Below are 20,146 nucleotides of genomic sequence, written 5' to 3' on the forward strand. Positions count from 1 at the left end.
TGTGTGTGTGTTTAAAAACAAACCAAAACAACCTACATTCTTCACTGGATGGAGAAGACTATCAGCGGATTTAGAAGTGAGGGGAAAAATGATAACCCCCTTCTGAAGGTGGTATCGCTGCCACAACCTGGGTAAAATGACTGTCAGGAAGTAGCAGAATATAGGAACCCCTCATCGCCTCTGCACTGTGCTTATGTCTGTTTATTTTTCTGCTTGTGTGGTTTTTAGGGGGAGCTGGAACGTCAGCTTCTTCAGGCGAATCCCATTCTGGAATCCTTCGGGAATGCAAAGACAGTGAAAAATGACAACTCCTCCCGCTTTGTGAGTTACTCCTTTTCTCTTTAGAGTCTGTAAATCTGGATTACTCTTTATGGAGAAATTCTTAAATTCCTAAAAATTCCTATCTAATTAGTATCAGAAGCTTTATTTGTTCTTTCCTCCACAAATTCAGGGTCTCTTACAATGCTCTCTGTATTGTGGTGGGATCGTTGAAGATGCGTCCTCACTGGCTTTTGACAGAACTTGCTTTAATTTTATCCATTTTTTAACTTCGACCATCCTTGAATTGACATAGTATAACAAATACAACTGTGCTGTAGAGCTAAACTGTGACTAGTGTGCACAAATAACTGCTGAACTACTATGAGGTATGGAGGAGTATGGCATCAACATGGAATTTGGCTAAATACGTAGCCTTCTTGTCAATAACTGTGACTTTATCAATTGATTGGTTTCGAGAGAACATCCTCCATTTTCAAAAAAGCACAAAACTTGCATATAAAAACCTCTCTAAATTTCCATGCCCTTCTGTCTAACTGATTTACTAAAGGAAAGTCAAAAAGGCAGTATGACTTATTCAAGGTGTTGGGCAGTCTTGTTGCTGGTTGATGTTTTTGTTGGTTCAGTGCCTTCTGTTCGCATACTGGTTTGGTGGCAGATAACCGCTTTTGATGTGTTCCATTGTTTTAAAAATAGTGGTGGAACTCGGGGTGAATAGCTATCTACCACTTCTTAAAACTTCCTTTCCTTTGAAGGAAAAAAAAAAAATCTCCTGTTTCAGCATAAAGATGTTTTTAGTACAACTTTGAAACTGTATAGGAGGTATTAAATCTTTTTTCTTGTGAGAACAAAACTAAAATTTACAGAACAAATGAAAGATTTCTTGGCTGCCTTGATGTTTCAACAGTTGCTTGGATTTATAATGTATGAACTCGGCTCCAGTGATAAGGACTGTGGAAAACTATGACTAAATCCCTTAGGTAGCCCTTTCAATCAAGAAGGGAGAGCAGAGTACTGTAGAAATTCAACTTTGATAATTTTATAGCCATATTATTTATGATATTGATTGATGCTTATGTATGTTGGGTATGGGATTTATCATATCAACAGGTTCTGCTGCACAATAATTCTACTTTGTTGCACGTCTTGAATCCATCAAAGATTGTACTAATTTAATGAGGATACTTTTTTCCTAAAAGATGTTAGCATCTGGTTTGTATTATATTGAAGACTGCATTGCCATCATGAACATAATCACTCAGATGGCTTAAGCTCTATTTTTATAAAGGAGCAAGTATAATGCAGTCCAGATGGTGTCATCTCATGCAGAAAAAATAATCTTTAGTAACAGCCATTTTAAAACCTGACTTAAAAAATATATATCCTCCCACAAAGTGAGAAGTGCCGTTGCTCAGCCCATACAGTCTTGACAGTCTTCGTCATGCAGCATGAGGATGCCAGCCTGTTCCCTCCTTGCTGATAATGCCAGATCGGACTGAAATAAGGCTAGCGTCAAATCAATTTCTGTTTTCGTTTTTCTTCTACCAAAGGCTCTTGGGTTTCGGAAAATAAAGTCTCTACTTTGCAGGGGATAGCAGAGTGGGCTTGCTGGGTTCATACTGCAGACTAAATGCTTCCTTCTGATGTGGTTTTTACAAAGCCATGTACTTACTGCTATAATGATAATGTAAACAGAATTCAGTTGTTAGATGACCCCCACTACAGTCTCTAACTGATAAATTAAAGATTTCATAGCAAGATTTGCCAGAGTAGCTAAAAGGCTGTATTAATATTTTGCTTTTAAGAAGATGAACTGGCTAAGTGACCTCTCTAGTACAGACTTCAGTGATGACGGAGCTTTGAAGCGGGGAGCGTGTGGGTCCCCTCTCCTGATGTGTCAGTTTGTTTAATGACTACATTTCTTCTTAATTATTTTTGTTCATGGAACTTGTAACTCGACAGCAGAAATTAGATAACTTTTAAGGGTGAAACAGAGTAAAGTGGTTCTGAATTATATCGGAAAAAAAACACGGACTAGACCTTACGTAATGCTATACGTTTGTTTTCACGTGTAACGTGGCAAAGTCAAGCCATGTCATTCGAAGAAGGCTCTGTGGTACCTGTTCTGGGTAAAAAGTTGTCAGCTGCCATTCTTGACGTGCTTGTGCTGACGCATGCGCTGTATATCTAGTCCATTGGCTGAATTTCAGTAAAATGCCAGTTCATTTTTTGTGACAGTTATAAATATAGCTTTCTGGAATTGTAACTGAGCAAAAAGTATAAATGATTCAGTTACAAGCTGAGCTTAGTGTTCTGTTTCTTCATACTCAGAAATCTGAGTTCAAGTCCTGGTCCCTGACAAGGCATGCTCGAAAGCAAGCCTTGTTCCTTGGCGTGGTCATTTTAGTGCTACTGGCTTTCCAACCAAACTGCAGATGAAGCAGTAGGGAGGAACCATGGAAGCTAATTTAAAGTGTTCCACCAGTTTTCTTGAAACTTGAGAAATCACTTTGAGTTGAAGATGTACAACTGCAGTCACGGAGCAGTTGCTTTGCTCTGAGACTAAGTCAAGATAAGGCTGGTAGGTAGGTTCTACCTTTCTCTGGATTCACTGGTGTGACTGGGGGAGAAGCTTGGTCACTCTTGTGCACACAAATACTTCTTTTTGACTTGAATGGGCTTTATCGGGGAAGTCGAGAAGGGTTGGGTGTTGGTAAGAAGTTGGAATAGCTCAAATGCTTGCAGCAGCTTGTTCGGGTGTAAGTCTGCAGCCTGGCAGTATGCCCCCTAATATACACTTACTAGGTCAGGCCGTTGCTAGAATACATGTATTCTACAAGCTTGTAGAGTGGCATATTTAATATGAAAATCAATAGTACAGTCCCTGAGCTGAATTGATCTGCCAAACAGGAATTCACTTTAACATACTAATAGCACTAATCAGTCAGACTTGAGATAAGTGAGGATTTGGGTACTGATTGTAAGAGTGCTTTCAGAAGGCTTCCATGTTAGTAGGTGGCTTTGTGCAGATACCATCAAAAGAAGTGTTTAGACAGTTGTTAGCAAACAGCTGTGTTGCTCCCTGATCTCTAAAACCTGTTCGTATGTGGGTAGAGGACTGTAGAAATTGGATGCAATGGAAAGCCCAGTACAGAATCATAGAATTGTTAAGGTTGGAAAGGACCTCTGGGATCATCGAGTCCAACCTGTTAGCCTAACTGCCTGGTCCACCTCTAAACCGTGTCCCTAAGCACCACATCCACATGTTTTTTGAATACTTCCAGGGACTGTGATTGCCCACTTCCCTGGGCAGGCTGTTCCAATGCCCGACCACTCTCTCTGTCAAGAAATTTTTCCTAATATCTAATCTAAATCTCCCCTGGCACAACTTGAGGCCATTTGCTCTTGTCCCATCGCTTGTTCCTGGGGAGAAGAGACCGACCCCACCCCCAGCCCCCCGGCTCCAGCCTCCTTTCAGGCCGTTGCAGAGAGCGATGAGGGCTCCCCTCAGCCTCCTCTTCTCCAGGCTGAGCCCCCCCAGCTCCCCCAGCCGCTCCTCCCCAGCCTTGTGCTCCAGCCCCTGCCCCAGCCTCGCTGCCCTGCTCTGGCCACGCTCCAGCCCCTCCATGGCCGCCTTGGGGTGCGGGGCCCAGCGCTGAGCACAGCATTCGAGGGGCGGCCTCACCAGTGCCTGGTATGGGGGGACGATCACCGCCCTGGTCCTGCTGGCCACACTATTCTTGATACAAGCCAGGATGCCATTGGCCTTCTTGGCCACCTGAGTACAGTGCTGGCTCATGTTCAGTATAGTCACTGGGTATTCCCACTGGTTTCTTTGCATGTTTGCAACCAGGGGAATACCTAACAGTTTCACGAGCGCAAACTTGAAATACAGTAATGGTGCTGCTAAAAGTGGTCCAACTCCAAGCTGGAGCCTGTTGTCCTGTTGGGAATGTTTGTAGCCAAGTGATAAATCAGATTGGGGAGCTGGTGTGGCTTAAAACTGGTGTAATATATCCACTTGCAACCACTTTCTTTCCAAGAGCTGCTCTGTATGTGGGAAGTGTGCTCTTTATTTCGTTCTTTGAGGTGAAAAGGAGATGTATGTGGAAGAAACGGATGTATTGTCCCTCTCTGTTGTGGTTTGACCCCAGCCGGCAACTCAGCCCCACCCAGCCGCTCGCTCGCTCCCCGCCGGCGGGGTGGGGGAGCGAATCAGAAGGGCAAAAGTGAGAAAGCTTGTGGGTTGAGATAAAGACAGGTTAATAAGGAAAGCAAAAGCTGTGCACGCAAGCAAAGCCAAACAAGGAGTTCATTCCCTCCTTCCCATCGGCAGGCAGGTGCTCAGCCACCCCCAGGAAAGCAGGGCTCCATCGCTCTCTTAGTCCTTTCCGTACCAATGGCTGGAATGGAGAGGCCATGCGGATAGCAGCCGTCCTGCTTTTGGAAATGGAAGTAGAAGTGTGATGGCCTGGGCAGCACACCGAGATTCAGGATTGCTGCAGATAAAGCACCTGTAGGCACCAATAAGTTTGCTATAAAAATATGTGCACTTAAAATCTTGTTGCTTTCAACCTTAGAGAGCGTGTTTTGTCAATGTGAGCAACTGAGCTTCACTTTCAGGAAAGCTTTTCATAAGTCTGGATTACAAACTTGCCTAGAATACGAGGTCTTTAATCTATAGAAAGCGTTTGTGTGCAGCATAACATATTCCATTGACACGATGGCTGAGCACATTGAAGGGAAAAGATTTAATCTGAAGTTGTGTGAAATGCTTGTTATGTGAATACAAGTAGGATTGTGTTTTTATATAGACAGCATTGTTGTCTTAAAAAAAAAAATCAGTAATTACAAAAACATCTCTTTTCTTTACAGGGCAAGTTCATTAGGATTAACTTTGATGTTACTGGTTATATTGTTGGGGCCAACATTGAGACCTGTATCCTACTTCATGCCACATCATTGTGAACTGCAAGTTTCCTGATTGCTTTGCTTTTAACCCTAGAATTCACTGAAATGCAGTGAAAGGTTACCACATTTCTACATTCCTTTGACAACATCCATCTCTTTGTTTCAAAATAGCTGATCAAATATCACAGAGTCAGCGTGCTTACTCATGCTTAGAAATGGGATACTCCAAAATTTAGCGCTCTGAAATCTGCTGGATTTTCAGACTAGCCTTAAAAACAGGGTGTATTGAATAGAGAAACCATTTAAAGTGTGCTTGCTCTATGAATGTTTCTAGGAAAAAAAAAAAAGCCTTCCTCATCAGAAGTTGAGTTACTGTGTTGTGCCAAAAGCTTGGGTTTGCTCTCCTCGGCGCTGCCGAAGCAGCGCCCCGCCTGGAAGGAGGCGATGCTCGCTCTAAAGCGGGAGCGCTGGAAGGGCTGGGGCACCTTCTGTTTTCTTAGGTCTTCTGGACACCAGCATAGGCTCAATAACACGAGACCTACTAGCAATTAATTCTAAAGCCTAATTCAGTTTTAGCTTTGAGGATCATTTTTATTTATGATTGTGTAAGAACAAGGAAAAAAACCTGAAAGCCCTTCTCTAAAGTTGTTTTCTTTATACTAAAAATAATGCGTAATTTTTTTTTTAGTTTTGTTTAGCCTGTTTTCTGGGGGAATAGCAACAGGGTGGTCCTAAAATTATGAAATCGGATGTCTTAGTAAACAATATCATGTGAGTATTAACCATAAACTATGCTGCAGTTAAGCTTTCATCCTGTTGCTGTGGGTTAAACTGCTTAATTTTAAGTGCATTGAATGTTTGGAACTGTCACAAAATATAATTTCCCAGTAAGGCTGGGAAAGATTTGTAGTTATTCAAAATATGCTTTAATGAGAGATGGTTTTTTTTATTCAGCGCAGCACAGGAATGAAGGCAGTTTTTGCTTTTATGAAAGTTCAGATGAATTGTTTTGCCTTAGAGCTCTAGGAAAACAGGAGGACTTCAATCTTAGGGAATTTTTTCTTCATCACAAGAACTCATCCTTGCTTCTAACCTGTGTCATTTCAAATCCTTATCCCCCATTTGTTTTACAATATGGAATATTATGAAATAAAAACTTAAATAGCGTTACAGCTTATGGCAGCTTCCTAGACGCTATCTGCTGCACAAATTGAATTTGGGAGCTGTTTAATGGCAGTGTGTATGTATGTAAGAATGCAATGCTTGAAAGAAATGACAAACGCACTTCAGATAAAGTACTTTTTTGAGTTCAGCAGCTGCTGGGTTTTTGGTATTAAGAGTTCAGCTATGCCCTTAATAGAAGAAGTGATTGCAAATGAATGGCCAGCTCCTCCTCTCGCTTCGGCTTCAGCTGATCCATTACGGGCACTTGTCAGCTGCACGTGGCAGGGAAATGCTCTCAGCAGCTAAGAAATGGGTTTGCTGAAATGACACGTGGGCTTCTACCAGTCCGAATTTGAAATCTCTTCTTTAAAGTTACTGAAAGTTCATATTGGACACAGTCCTGTCATTACTATTAAAGTTCTGTTTGGTTTTTAGCCTGCTTTGACAATTTTCTCTGCATTGGATGTTTTTAACCAAAAATTGTAGAAGATCCTTGACTAGTTATAATCAGACTTGTTGGAAAAGTCTCGCGCTGTTCGTCAGGCTAAAGATGAGCGGACATTTCATATCTTCTATCAACTACTAGCTGGAGCAGGAGAACACCTGAAGTGTAAGTTGAGAATATCATTTTGTAAACCTGTTGCTTCTGTGTGCCACACTTCTTATTTCAGTGTGAACACAGTCATGTTTGAACTATTCTTTGGTCTTGAAACAGTAGGTTTTAAAAGAAGAATGAAAAGCCAGGTGGCTTTGTTCTGAAATAATTTCTGTGTCTTATCAAGTATGCTGTCAAGGAGCTGTTGCATTTCAAGCGAATGGCTCCTACATGACAAAGTCCGGTTTGGGCAGCCTCTGGCTGGGAATCGCTGGGTTGAAACTGCAGTGCTCCCGGCTGATAAATAACAAACCTGGTCAGCAGCGACAGCCGTATCTATTCTGGACCATGCCTTCAAACTGGGTAGAAAAGCAGCCATTTTACCAAAACATAATGAAACCCTGCGGCTTTCTTCAGCCATTGCAGTACCATGTTGGTTATCTTTTACTCTTCCCCCCAGCCCCCCCCCCTTTGGTAACTGGGAATGTCTGCTTGGTTGTGATAAGTGAGACTATATGACAGTACAGACCTCAGAGAATTGATCCACTCTTTCTTCTCCTGTGTGAGATAAGCCGGTGTTTAGCATCCTTGATGTGGTAATCATGAATACCTAACTCCATTTCTGCCTGCGTCTGTTACCTTTCAACAGAGATACTTCTTTTAGGATATTCCACATAGGGATTTGAGATTATGCTAGATCTGAGTCAGGTAATGTTCTGTTTACGGGCTTAATGCGTTAAAGAGCTAATGTAGGTTGCTACAGATAGAGGTTCTGGGAATCTGGCTTCAGCTTCTAAGGTACACTCATATTTTTAGAGTTTCAGAAGCTGTATAATGGCTTGTAGCCATATTTGAGAAACTGATTTCGTAAAGCATATTTTGCACATTTAGTGAGAACAGAGTACAGGTGGGTGTGAACGGCATTTCTTTAGCTTATTTTTTCTGTCTCTTCCCCTTCCCCGCAATACAGCTGACTTGCTGCTTGAAGGATTTAACAATTACAGATTTTTATCTAATGGCTACATCCCCATTCCTGGGCAACAAGACAAGGATAACTTTCAGGAAACTATGGAAGCCATGCATATCATGGGATTTTCGCATGATGAGATCTTGTGTAAGTTATTGACCCTTTTGGATTTTTCAAGTGTACTTTTTTCTCTTGCATGCACGCACCCACTTGCTAATTTAATGTCACCAAATTTAATGTTGCTTCAGTGTCTTGACAGCCTGCAGCAAATGTTTGCTTAACATGAGCTATAGAGCTGAATTAAATCCATTTGCACAAAAAGTACAGTACAAACTTGATTTCCTCTCTGAACGCATACTTTGAATTTGGAAGGGAAGTGACACAAGTAACAAAAGAAAAATTTGTTAAGCTGAGCCCTCTTCAATTAAACTGTTGCATATGTCTTTTGGTAACACAGCAATGCTGAAAGTGGTGTCTTCAGTGCTACAATTTGGAAATATTTCCTTTAAGAAGGAGAGAAATACTGATCAAGCTTCTATGCCAGAGAATACTGGTAAGTTGATCACGTTTGTATGGCTTCCTTTGACCTGCGGTGTAGTTTTCTTCCTGCCATTTGTTTAGTTCATGTTGTTAAAAGTACAGAGCAGTCTTCTGGGCTCCCTTGATAGCATTCTGTGCCAGAAAGAGGCCATGACTGTTATGGTAGTAGCCAACGGGCAATTATTAAAACTCTCCTCTTCCCTTCTCATAATGCAGACAAATTTAAGTATCCATCAACAGAATTTATGCTGTTTGCATTGCTTCTAAACTTTGAGTAAGTATTTCAGTTCTAGTCTTGTTTAGTGCTGCCTACAAAGACTTAACCACTAGGAAAAAGTGCATGCTTACATCAGTTTGTTTTCTTTGGTTCTTGACAGCCGTTTTCTTGCCAATGATAAGAGCCCTGGAGCCAAGCACAACTTCCATAGTGAAATGGCTGAACATAAGAATGCTGTATTTAGAAAAATCTGATTTCTGAAGTGGCATGGCAGCGTGACTAAGTTTTAATTTATCAGTTAGTACCTGCAATGCGATCAGCGTTTTGAGGAGTACATTTCTTCACAAAAAAAGAGCTGCTGAAGCACATCTCAGGTTTTTTATTTAATACTTCAGTACCAGCCTTTTAAATGCTCTCATGGAAAGTCAGCTTTGAGAATTGACATCAGTGGAAAGAGCAGTAAGAACCATCGTTCACAGGACCTGCTGCATGTGCACAACTTGGATTCTTCTCTCTCTCTCGTTTCGTTATTGTCCTAAATTGCTGTGCACGTAGGTTGCTTGCCAGGTCCAAAATCTTGGTCATTTCTCAGGGCGGTGGCCTGCTGCCCAAAGTGTTTCAGCAAGCAAGTATGGATTAAAGTTCAATAGTCATTGACACGATATTTGGCTGGCAGTTGGCACTTTGAGTTTTGCAGTGAGGAAAAAAGGTTGGGTGAGGGATGAGTTTTTTGGGCTGTTAGTGCCAGCTTAGGCAACTCAACTGAGTCATTGTCTGTTTAGAAGGTGGGATGTGGAAAGATAAAAATGCTTCTTACTTCCTGACTATCTCGACTTTTGTTGTATTACCACTGTTTCTTGGACATAAATTCTGAATAATATTAGATATAAATATATTGATACTATCGGATATTTATAATACTGGATACAAAATTCTGAATTATGAAGCAAAGACGCTGAAAAGTTCAGATCATAGTTAAAGCATGTTTCTCTTCTCTTGTATTTAAAAATTACTTTATTTGGTTATGTGGTCTCTGTTATTTTATTTTTCTGAAGACACTGAGTGAAACCGATCTCTCCCTTCTTGTCATGTGTATTGTCACATCTCACTGGAATGGGTTTCCCTAGCGTCCTCTGGAGAAGTAAGTGTGTCCGGACAGCGATTCAGCTCATTTAGAGGCGTGCGTCTGAAACAGGTCACGTTAGTGTCTCTGTATATGGGAAGGAATTTGTGTGGGTAGTGGAGATGTGGACCTATTCAAAGAATATGGGAAGCAAATTCTACCCTATAGATAATAAATACAGATAAATAAATACCTGTTTCAAGTATAGATATAAGAGATGGCGAGAAAGCCGTATAGCCTTCATGGATGAAGGGGAGGGAGAAGCTGTATTTAGAGAACAGTTTCATGCTTACCAGATTTGGAAGAAGCCTTTCTACTGAAAGGGCAGAGATTCATAAGCAACCTCATAAAGCTCATGCTTCAACTATGATACCAGCTTTTCAGTATCTTTGCTTGATAATGATTCAGAATTTTTATATCCAAAACCCAGTAGTCATAAAACACAAGTCAGTATAGTCAGGGCTTTCTACAATTGCACCTTTTGAAATGGACCTTCCTCAGTTAGAAACAAAGAAGATGAATTATGCTTTTTTTAAATTGCAAGATCAATGAAGCTGAAATAGCGTGCACCAGTCCTGCCCTTAGAAGTGATAGAGCTTTGGCTTGAAAAAGGCTTCGTTCCCTTCCGTCAAACCTCTGAAACGCTGGCTACAGCTTCCTTCGGTGTCTGAATCGGATGTGATTTTTAGTATTACCTCTGCTGTGGTTCATTGTTGTTATTGTTACCGAAGCTATGGTTTATTGCAAACTGGAAAGGCAGGGACAAGAAATGCCATGCCACAGGTTCCTGCACGAGGAGCCGAGTGTTGTGTTCGGAGTGCTGCGTGGGGCGGGGGAACCCCTCCTTCCCTAAAAGCCGCAATATCCTCCATATAGCGTCCATTAGGACGCAGTACCAAGCTGATGCTCGTGCCTACTTAATATTTTCAAGTTCTTTTTTTTAAAGATCCTGACATCCTTGCTACTTGACACCTAAGGTTGTAAGTTTTATCTGATGTGCTGATGTGTGTTTTTATACTCAAAGCACAGAAATGCTCCTGTCTGTAGCTAAAGCGAAAGCAGTGCTCGATTTGTGACGCTGCCCTAATGTCATTGATTAAGTTGTGTGGTGCTTCATGAACCCTTCTAACGAGTATTTGGGCAGACAGAGAATCTCAACATTAAGAGCAAGTAGTTGTGTGTTTAATATCAGAAAAAAAAAATACAGAGGAAGCTCTTACATATTGGTATTAAAATCTGTTTTCCAGTGCTGATTTGTAAAAATAGCTGGTTTTCAGTTTGACAGTAAACCAGCAAGCTGTCAGATGACAAAGATAAGGGTTAAAGTACTTAGTGAGTAGTGTGGAGGGCTTCCTGCTAAAGGGCAACGCTTACCCCGACCTAAAAATACCTTCAGCGTCACTGTCATTTTTAGAAGTATGGAATCATAAACACCTAACCTACTGGAAAATTTATTTAGAAAAAGAGATTGATGCAGCCAGAATATGGAACGAGGGTGTGGGTAATGCGTTATTTCAAATAATGAACCCAACACCAGGAGAGTTCATGCTGTCTAAAGAAACTGTGCTGCTGTTTGCGTTGTTATTCTATATAAAATATTACATACCCATGTTTTAAATAGTTTAAACGACATATTTTGATATAGTCTGTAATAGAAGCGTTACACTGGCGTACCTGCCTAAATTTAAACAGCTTTTAAGCAACGTGTAGTATGACCGAGTTGATGTGTGATGTTGATACTGTGCCTTTTTCTCTGGAGATGAGAAAATGAATGTTCCCTATGAAAGTAACAAAATGAACGCTTGTACGTGGGCCATGGCCTGCTACAGGACTTCCCTGCAGTTTGATGAAATGTGGTGTTTTCCGCACCCCCGAAGACAACGCAGGGCTGCACGGCTGTAGGGACTCCCATCAGCGTGGGGTGGAAGCCCTGCGGGCGGTGGTGGGGCAGGCCTGGCCACAGGGCAGAACCGCATCTCCCCCGCTGCTGCTTCGATGGCCGTTCCATTTCCAGTCTGGCATATGACGGCCTTTGTCAGGAGCTTCTTCCACCGATGTTGCTAGCCGCTGCGGAGGGTTTAAATGCTTCCATCTATTGCTTTGCTCTCCAGTCGCACAGAAACTCTGCCATCTACTGGGAATGAACGTCATGGAGTTCACCCGGGCCATACTCACACCGCGCATCAAAGTCGGCAGAGACTACGTTCAGAAAGCCCAGACCAAAGAACAAGTAAGTAACGGTGCTTTAAAGATAAAGTGAAACTGTACCTTAGCTCTTAATAAAGAAAATTGGAATTAAGCGCGTACCCTTTGTTTAAGCGTCCTGTCTTTATTAAATGTTCTTATATGGTAAAAATCAATGGTAGAGTAGAAGAAACATTTCCCTTTCTCTGACTTTCTGCTGGTTTCATCCTTTAATGTTGTTGTTGTACATATCAAATGCACGGAGAGCTTTTGGTTTTTTTTATGGAACAGTTTAAAAACAATTTTTTCGTAACAGTAATGAAACTGCATAGTGTTTCTACTGCTTGTTTTCATTCCTCAGTGGTATTAACTCTGTTAAACTACTTCTGTTACTTAGTTATTTGTGATAATGTCCATGTCCGTGTTCTTTTGATGACTTCTCCAGGGTAAATAAATTTTCCTGTTTGGATTTTCAGGCAGACTTTGCAGTGGAAGCTTTGGCAAAGGCCACATATGAACGCCTCTTCCGCTGGCTTGTTCACCGCATTAATAAAGCTTTGGACAGGACCAAACGACAGGGAGCGTCTTTTATTGGAATTCTAGATATTGCTGGATTTGAAATCTTTGAGGTACTTCAAAACACTGCTAATCAGATTTTTCTTTTCCCCGTTAATGTGCGTTCAGGATTAAGTGCAGAGCCACTTCATGCATGCATGTTCCAAGGCTGGGGGGGGGGGGGGTTGGTTTGTAGCATGCAAATGCTTTGACAGCCCTAAAGTACAGTGCCAAAAAGTCATACTTCAGTCTAAATTGCTCTTTTATACGTGATGGTTTTTCCTACTATACATTATTTAATTATATGTAACAGGGAACATAAGAGATTTGAATAATGCGTTTTTCCAAATTTCTTTACAATATATTTGAACGTGGCAGAGGTTTGGGGAATTTCTTTGTAAGGACAAATTTTTGTCTTCCAGATGTGTGATAATTCCTGTCACTGAATTATTCTTGCTTACTAATGTTATTTTTGCAGTTGAACTCCTTTGAGCAACTCTGCATTAATTACACCAATGAGAAGCTTCAGCAGTTATTTAACCACACGATGTTTATCCTGGAGCAAGAGGAGTACCAACGAGAGGGTATAGAGTGGAATTTCATTGACTTTGGACTGGATCTGCAGCCTTGCATTGACTTAATCGAAAGACCTGTAAGTCTGTGCATTAATAATGCTCTAAGGAGAAGAAGGTCCATTTATGGGCTTGTCTTTTACTGCCTGCAAATTGTAGGACTGTACAGACGTGTCTTGCGGAGCTGTCACAAAAAGTAAATTAACTCGAAGACTGAAATCCAAAGTCTAAAATACCATATGTTAGTAAAAGATTTTATCCTTATGGGATTTTGCCCTGATGTTAGGGTAGAACACTGAGCTAAAGATATTAAGCTACTATTTTTATACCTTTTTTCCCTAGTACTAATGAAGTCTTTAGTCCTGTCACTTCCATATTAAACAGTGCCATTGCATTGTAGGAGCTGTAGAGTGGTGGCTCAGTTAGAAAGCTTTTCAAGACTTAAGGTAAACTTTTTTTCATTTGGGATCAATAGCAAAATTTCTGAAGCTTCATTTAGGGTAGAGTTTTCCCCATAAATCTGCTTTGCAAATAGGAAAGCAGTATCTTAAAGGTTGTTTCCATCACTGTGCTTTTTAACATATTCTTCTGGTTGCTCGATATATGGGAGCTGAAGAGAGCTTCAAAGAGCAGGAGGAGAGGTTGGGTTGGGGAGGGGAAGGGGGAGAAGAAAGATCATCATTCCTGAAAGTTATCATTCTTCACACCTCAGAACTACGCTGTCATAGTTATTTTGTGACCTTTTAAATTAAACCTGGGGCATTGCCGTTACTACTCTCCACGCTTCTGTGTGTGTATTCTAGAATACACGGAAGCTGCCAATGATGCTATGCATCCTGAAGAGCAGAAAAGCTCATGAGCCACGTTGTTGTTTTTCCTTAGAGAAGGGAAAGGGAAATCTTGTTTCAGTTATCAAAGGTTTGCACTTTGTGTGAGGAACTTCAGAAAGTTCTGCCTCCTTGGAATGTAAAATCTCTGCCAAAAAGCCTGAGGGGGCAAGTGTGGATGCTTTCAGTATGCAGATGTTTAGGTGAATATCCTAAAATGCATCAAATTACTTGATTTTTTTTTTTTTAACGCAAATGTCGGTACCCTCGTGATTGTTCTGTATAATGTGATGCCACATAGTAGGCACAGAGAAACATCTTTCTTCAAATGCGTAAACTTTACATTCACTAGAAACTTTTGGAGTATAAATTATTATAAACTCTTTTTTCCCATTGCTTCCCTGTGTACATCAGTCTGTCTTCCCTGAGGAAAATGATCCTATCAAACAATTCTACAGCTGCAAAATACAGACATTGCTTGTTCCCTGCTTTACTTTAAGAGTAAACAAACCTTCAAATGGAGTGCTTAAACTGTATGGAAAGAGGGAGTATATAAAACTCTGCTGGCTGCTCAAGTTAAGCCTGCTGAATCTCTTTGGATGCTGCTACTGGATATCAACACAGGGCTTGGCAAGCAGAGGCTCGGCGGCTGCCGCAGTAGTATCGAGTGGCCGGGAGGGATAATTGTCTTCAGTTTAGCCCACATTAAAGCATGACATTAACTACTGCGGAGATGCGGATGAGCTGCTGTGTACGTACATGTCGCAGAAATGTTTGGAAGGTAACTCTGGAGGTCATCTATTCCAGTCTCCGCTCAAAGCAAGGCTCTAGCCAGCACTAGATCAGGTCACTCATGTCTGGCTCCAATATACATTGGAATGAATTTGTTTGAACCGGTCATACTGTCGTTCATTGAACTGGGCTCCCCCACAGCTTGTTTTAATTTCAATCAAATTTCAATCGGTTTAGAGAACTTCTTATTGTGGCATTCAATGGTGTGGTTTAAATATTAAAATTTAAATAAAAAAAAATTAACACAGATTAAATCCAACTGGATTTCAGGCAAATCCTCCTGGTGTGTTGGCATTACTGGATGAAGAATGCTGGTTCCCTAAAGCTACCGACAAGACATTTGTGGAAAAACTGGTCCAAGAGCAAGGAACCCACTCCAAGTTCCAAAAGCCAAGACAGCTAAAGGACAAAGCAGATTTCTGCATTATTCACTATGCAGGGAAGGTAAGGGTTAAATGTTCAATACTTGGTTAGAAATGTTGGTTTTGGGAAAGTACTATGTGGTATAGCTACCAAATGTAGAACTACTTGTGCAGGAGGGTGGCCTTCTTTCGTTTTCTTGAACGTATTCAGGAGTGCTGTGATGGAACTCTTGTTATCATATAGACAGAACTGAAAAACATAAATTAATATTAAAGTTAAGCAAATATTTCAGTTTAATTTTGTTGTCAGGTCTTATAGGTGAGTTTTTTCAGGACTTGTACTGAAAGAAATCTCTTCTGAATATCTGTGTTTCCAAGTTGATAGTAGTGCTTGAAGTAGGGCTGGGTCAGGACCCTCTTCACTTCTATCTCCTCAGTTCACATAAGATTTTCTGTATATCCCCGTTTATAGGTAAGCTGATATCTTTTTGTTTTTACTGTTAGTTCAATCTTTCATTTTGCCATTGAGGGACAGAGCTCAGCTGCAATGTGAACAGGTCCATGAAATAACTATGCAGTTCTTGCCCAGCATTTTGTGGAACCTTTGTGATCACCAGGTCTATTCCATAGGCCCATGCTATGTAATTAGTTTCACAAATAGTTAAAACTTAATCCTAGTACCAGTTTTTGCCCTGATATTTAGAAGAAACTGCGCAAATGATTAAGAGCCGTCCTTTAATTTTCATTTAAAGTACTAATGGCTTGTTGTTATCTATTCTTTGATGTCAGTGGTGCCAAGTAGATAATTGTAGCAAAAACTGAAATAAAGACATTATACATTTTATTGTATCAATATTTAAAACGGTAACTTAGGAATAATGAAACCATCACTGTTACTGCAGTTAATAGTAGATAAGTTGTGAAACAAAAGGTTACCTATAGGTGATCAAAATGAAGTAAAATGGCTCGGTGCCTGACCACAGGCAAGTAATTGTTGTGAAGAACGCTTTGCTTCTGCCCAAGTGCGTGAGCGTTTCTGGGATACTGGCGCTGCGTTGCATATCTTCCTCTGACAGAAAGCATTTTCAATTTTCTGTCAGAATGTGTATTTCCTTCAAAACTAGAATAGTTTGTAAAATAGCTTGAGCTGCAAGAGGTACTAAGATGATGATATGATTTGGTTTTGGGTGCTGGAAGCATGTAAATGTGGCGTTCCTTCCAAAGCCGTTATGAAAACTCAGTTTGTTTGAAGCAAAAACATGTTAGTCTACATAGAGGTCTTGTTGGACTTAAGGAATTTCAGGGCTCTCTTTTGGGCTGGGATGAAACCATGCTGGTAGCATTGAGTTTTCAGCTGCTGAGCTATAGCTTAATTGCAAACCACAGAATTGGGTCTTTCAAGATAAGAGCTTTGTTTTTTTTCTTTATAGAACAAAGTGTTTAAGTATAACTGCTATAGTGAAATTAAAAAAAAAAAAATCATGTTGCAGCACATCCTTAATTTACTCTCTAGTGATTTAGATAAAGTAATTAGGATGTATACTGGAGTTGTTTTTACGTCTTCACAGTGAACAGTGAAGCCTTGTTTTGGCAATAACGCTGGGCTGAAGATGTATACCAGCTATTAGTAAGCAAAAAAGGCAGATTGCTAAATTTTTATGAAAACTCCCATTTACTCTTTCAAAAGAATAGTAACTTTTCGTGGTACTTCGATCTGTTCTAAGGAGGCACAACAAACTCGGCCAGCAAACATCAAGAAGAGAATAGGAGGAAAACATCGGTATTCTATTTTGGAAGCTTATTTTTTTTGATGCTGGTAAATTTAAAACTAAAACTGGTGGTCTGTCTGATCATGTGCGACTTGACTACTCCACAGGTAGACTACAAGGCGGATGAGTGGTTGATGAAGAACATGGACCCCCTGAATGACAACGTGGCCACACTCTTGCACCAGTCTTCTGACAAATTTGTTGCAGAGCTTTGGAAGGACGGTAAGAGATCATGCTCTGAGTAAACAAGTTGTTAGCAATTTTTACCTTGCTGGATGAGTTATTTTTTTGTGCCTGTTCCCTCCTCACCCTCCACCTCTACGTTGGCAATATCTACAGCATTTTCTCTATTGTTTAGTGCCAAAAGTACAACGAGGAAGCTGGGTTGCACCTGTGGTCCCTTGCACATGTACCATTTCTGAGTAGCTGCTTCTCATGTTCATTATTTGAACTGATACATACTTACGACTTGTTACCCTGTGCTAAATGTCATCTGTAGAATCTTGTCCAAAACTCTTTAGTTTGAATTGCTGCAGTCAAGTCCTAAATGTAAACAGCTGTAGTGGTACTTACTGTTAATAAAATGTTGTCTTATTTATGCACCAGCACGGTTGTTTCTTGTGCAGTGGTGGGTCATATCCTGGAAATCTGCATCTCCTAAAATAAAATTCATTAACAGCCATACTAGTGCTTAGCTATTGCATGTTAAAATCAAATGCAATATTATCCTATTTTAACTGTACACTGCTGTTTAGCTAGTCTACCTGCACATCAGCTTAAAGTATTTATCAACATTTTTACCAAAATACCCCAAGAAGCAGAAATAGTCAAATAAATATTTACAAGGACTTTTCTAGTCTAGTGTTTAACATCACAGTGTATTAATTAGAGTACCTTGACATGCCACAGAATTTTAATCTTGTAGTTTCTTATTCCAGGAGGAAATTAATCTTGTGATATAGATGATGCTGTAGGTTTATACTGAGTTTCCCTCTTATTCTCAGGAATACTTACTTGGTTCAGCTACAGAGAGCAGTTTTAATGACTATATAAAGAACTTTTTGGTTGGGAATCTGCTCCTTTCCTTTTGAGTACACGCACAGAAGCAAAAGTGTTTTGGTCCAAATATGCAAAACCTGCTTCCACAGATAATTGAAATGTGCATGGAATATGTTGTGGCCTAATTGCTTTTGTAGCACAGTTAAGTCTGTTTGCAATTGATAAACCTGTTCTGTATACTAACTGAAGTGTCTTGTGTATCTGCTCTTCTGTCTTTGTTTTTGCTGTTTCTCTGCCTTAGAGATTCAGAATATTCAGAGAGCCTGTTTCTATGACAATATTACTGGTCTTCATGAGCCACCAGGTGAATGGATATAAAAACAGTAGGCCTACTAAAGGCAGGGCTGTTGTACCTACAGGAAAACCATTTTTGCTCGTAGGCTTGCATGAACTCTTTCATTTCATGCTAAACTTAGGTATACCTCCACAAGGCAAATGGTCTCCGAGTGCATACCTATTCAGTTGCTGCTGCATACATATAGCATCTATATTTTATGCATTGCATCTAAGCATTGCAGATAAAAAGGTTTGTTGCTTCCTAGTTCCATGTTGAGATGCAGAATTGCTTCTTAAGTGATAATTCTGGTAGCTCCAAGCATTTGAGAGAATGCATAAGCTTTGTAACACTATCAAGCTTCTTTCTGCAGTCCAACATTGACAAAACTCTGGAACATTTTAGAATGTGGATGTGTTTTTGGGAGGAGAGCTGAAGAATGTATGGAAGTATCAGAATGAGTGCTGCAGTTGTAGTGGGGGTAGTAAGTGAAATAAACTTCTTTCAGACTTGTTGGAATTGTTTTTATTTAAAAACCTCTTAATTTTAATATTTCCCTTCGTAGAAGCTGCACACGTTTTTTGAGGTATCAAGAAACCAACAAATTCACTTATGTGGAATGTCTTTTTGAAGGCGCTTTAGATATTTTTATCCAACCTCTTCCTCATCCTTCTCATGTTCCTCTCCCCAAGTTTAGAAATACGTGTATGTGAAGGCTGTGCCTTCGGACTTTCGATCTTTGCTTAGGTTTATTTTCTACTACTCATGGTACATCATAATACATCAACTGAGGAAGCTAATGGTGTTTCCTAAAGTAATTACTAGAGGGCTTGAGTTCAGAGGTTGTAGCCAATGGACGGTTGTCCAGTCATGCTGTTCAGTGGCTGCTCTTAACCCGTAGGGAAGGCTTATATTTAACTTTAATAATCCTCATGGAAGTATAAATAACTGTATTATTATAGTTGGAGGACAGAGGGAAGCAAAAGATGCACAATTAACTGATACATTTACAAAATTTTAAAAAGTACGTGGCCAAACAAAAGCTGAATGGTGTCCCGTCTTTAGTGGTGTCTGGTGGGTGCATGTTTCTAATATTTACAAGCTGTTATGTTCATCCTCTGTAAGACTGATTCCCAGTAACCTCTATCCCATTTCTGGTTTAGAACTGAATTCTGCCTCAAAGTAAATATTTGGGATGTGATCTTATGAACCACTTACCACCTACTTATTCTTCTAACTTCAATAAACTGCTTAGATTCTTGTGTTCAAAGCTGTGTGGAGAACCTGGGCTCTGCTCTATACTACATGCAAGACTTAAAGCGATTATTCAAACTTGTTGCCCTGTATTTTTCTGCTTTTAATTTTCCTTTTTTTATAGACCTTTTGAAAACCAGTTGAGTTTGAGTATGAGATAAAATATTGTTGCTTATTTCTCATACACAAAATTAATTCTGGTAGCAAAGCATAATTCCCTCTGCTTATGAAGATAACTTCACAAAATTTAAATTGTAGCCTACATATAGTTGCCTGTTTCTGGCTGGCCAGCTTGGATTTCATGGAGAACCAATATATGTTGTGCATTTGCTCAGTACTAAGAAGTGCCAACTATAATTATTAAGGTGTTAAGCCACCTGTGTATTTTTTTAGTGAGCTGTTTCAATAATTGTTGACGTGCATAGGGAATCAGGTTTGTGTTTTTGGCCTAAAGGTTTTAATGATGGCAGTCAGATTTCCAATTTGTGCTTCTGAAGAAGAAACCATAGAGATCCTTACCCAAAGTGTTCAAAAAAACCAAAGAAGAAAATCTCTATTCTGATGCTTTATGGCAGCTTTGAAGTGCTTTGGTGTGCAGTTTTCCTGTTTTGAAATTTGTCTTTTGGCTAGGGAGGTCTTTGCAATTGTATGTAGAACTTGAAAGAATTCTTCAAAATAGCAGACTAGCAGAAGTCTGGCAGA

At 40.2% G+C, this 20,146-nt stretch overlaps 1 protein-coding gene across 1 annotated transcript in view; it reads left to right on the forward strand.

Moving 5' to 3' along the window:
* The window catches only part of MYH10 (myosin heavy chain 10), a 105,718-nt gene that overhangs the window by 59,559 nt on the left and 26,013 nt on the right, over window positions 1-20,146 (forward strand). Inside the window, exons 6-15 of the mRNA XM_082326730.1 lie at window positions 229-321; window positions 5,155-5,218; window positions 6,866-6,964; window positions 7,920-8,063; window positions 8,374-8,469; window positions 11,908-12,026; window positions 12,457-12,609; window positions 13,014-13,187; window positions 14,997-15,170; window positions 16,965-17,079. Of these exons, the coding sequence (XP_082182856.1) occupies window positions 229-321; window positions 5,155-5,218; window positions 6,866-6,964; window positions 7,920-8,063; window positions 8,374-8,469; window positions 11,908-12,026; window positions 12,457-12,609; window positions 13,014-13,187; window positions 14,997-15,170; window positions 16,965-17,079 (1,231 nt within the window). The remainder of the gene's footprint in view (window positions 1-228; window positions 322-5,154; window positions 5,219-6,865; window positions 6,965-7,919; window positions 8,064-8,373; window positions 8,470-11,907; window positions 12,027-12,456; window positions 12,610-13,013; window positions 13,188-14,996; window positions 15,171-16,964; window positions 17,080-20,146) is intronic.

Source organism: Platalea leucorodia (assembly GCF_965183815.1).
Source record: "Platalea leucorodia genome assembly, chromosome: 14".
In the NCBI taxonomy this organism is placed as follows: Eukaryota; Metazoa; Chordata; class Aves; order Pelecaniformes; family Threskiornithidae; genus Platalea; species Platalea leucorodia.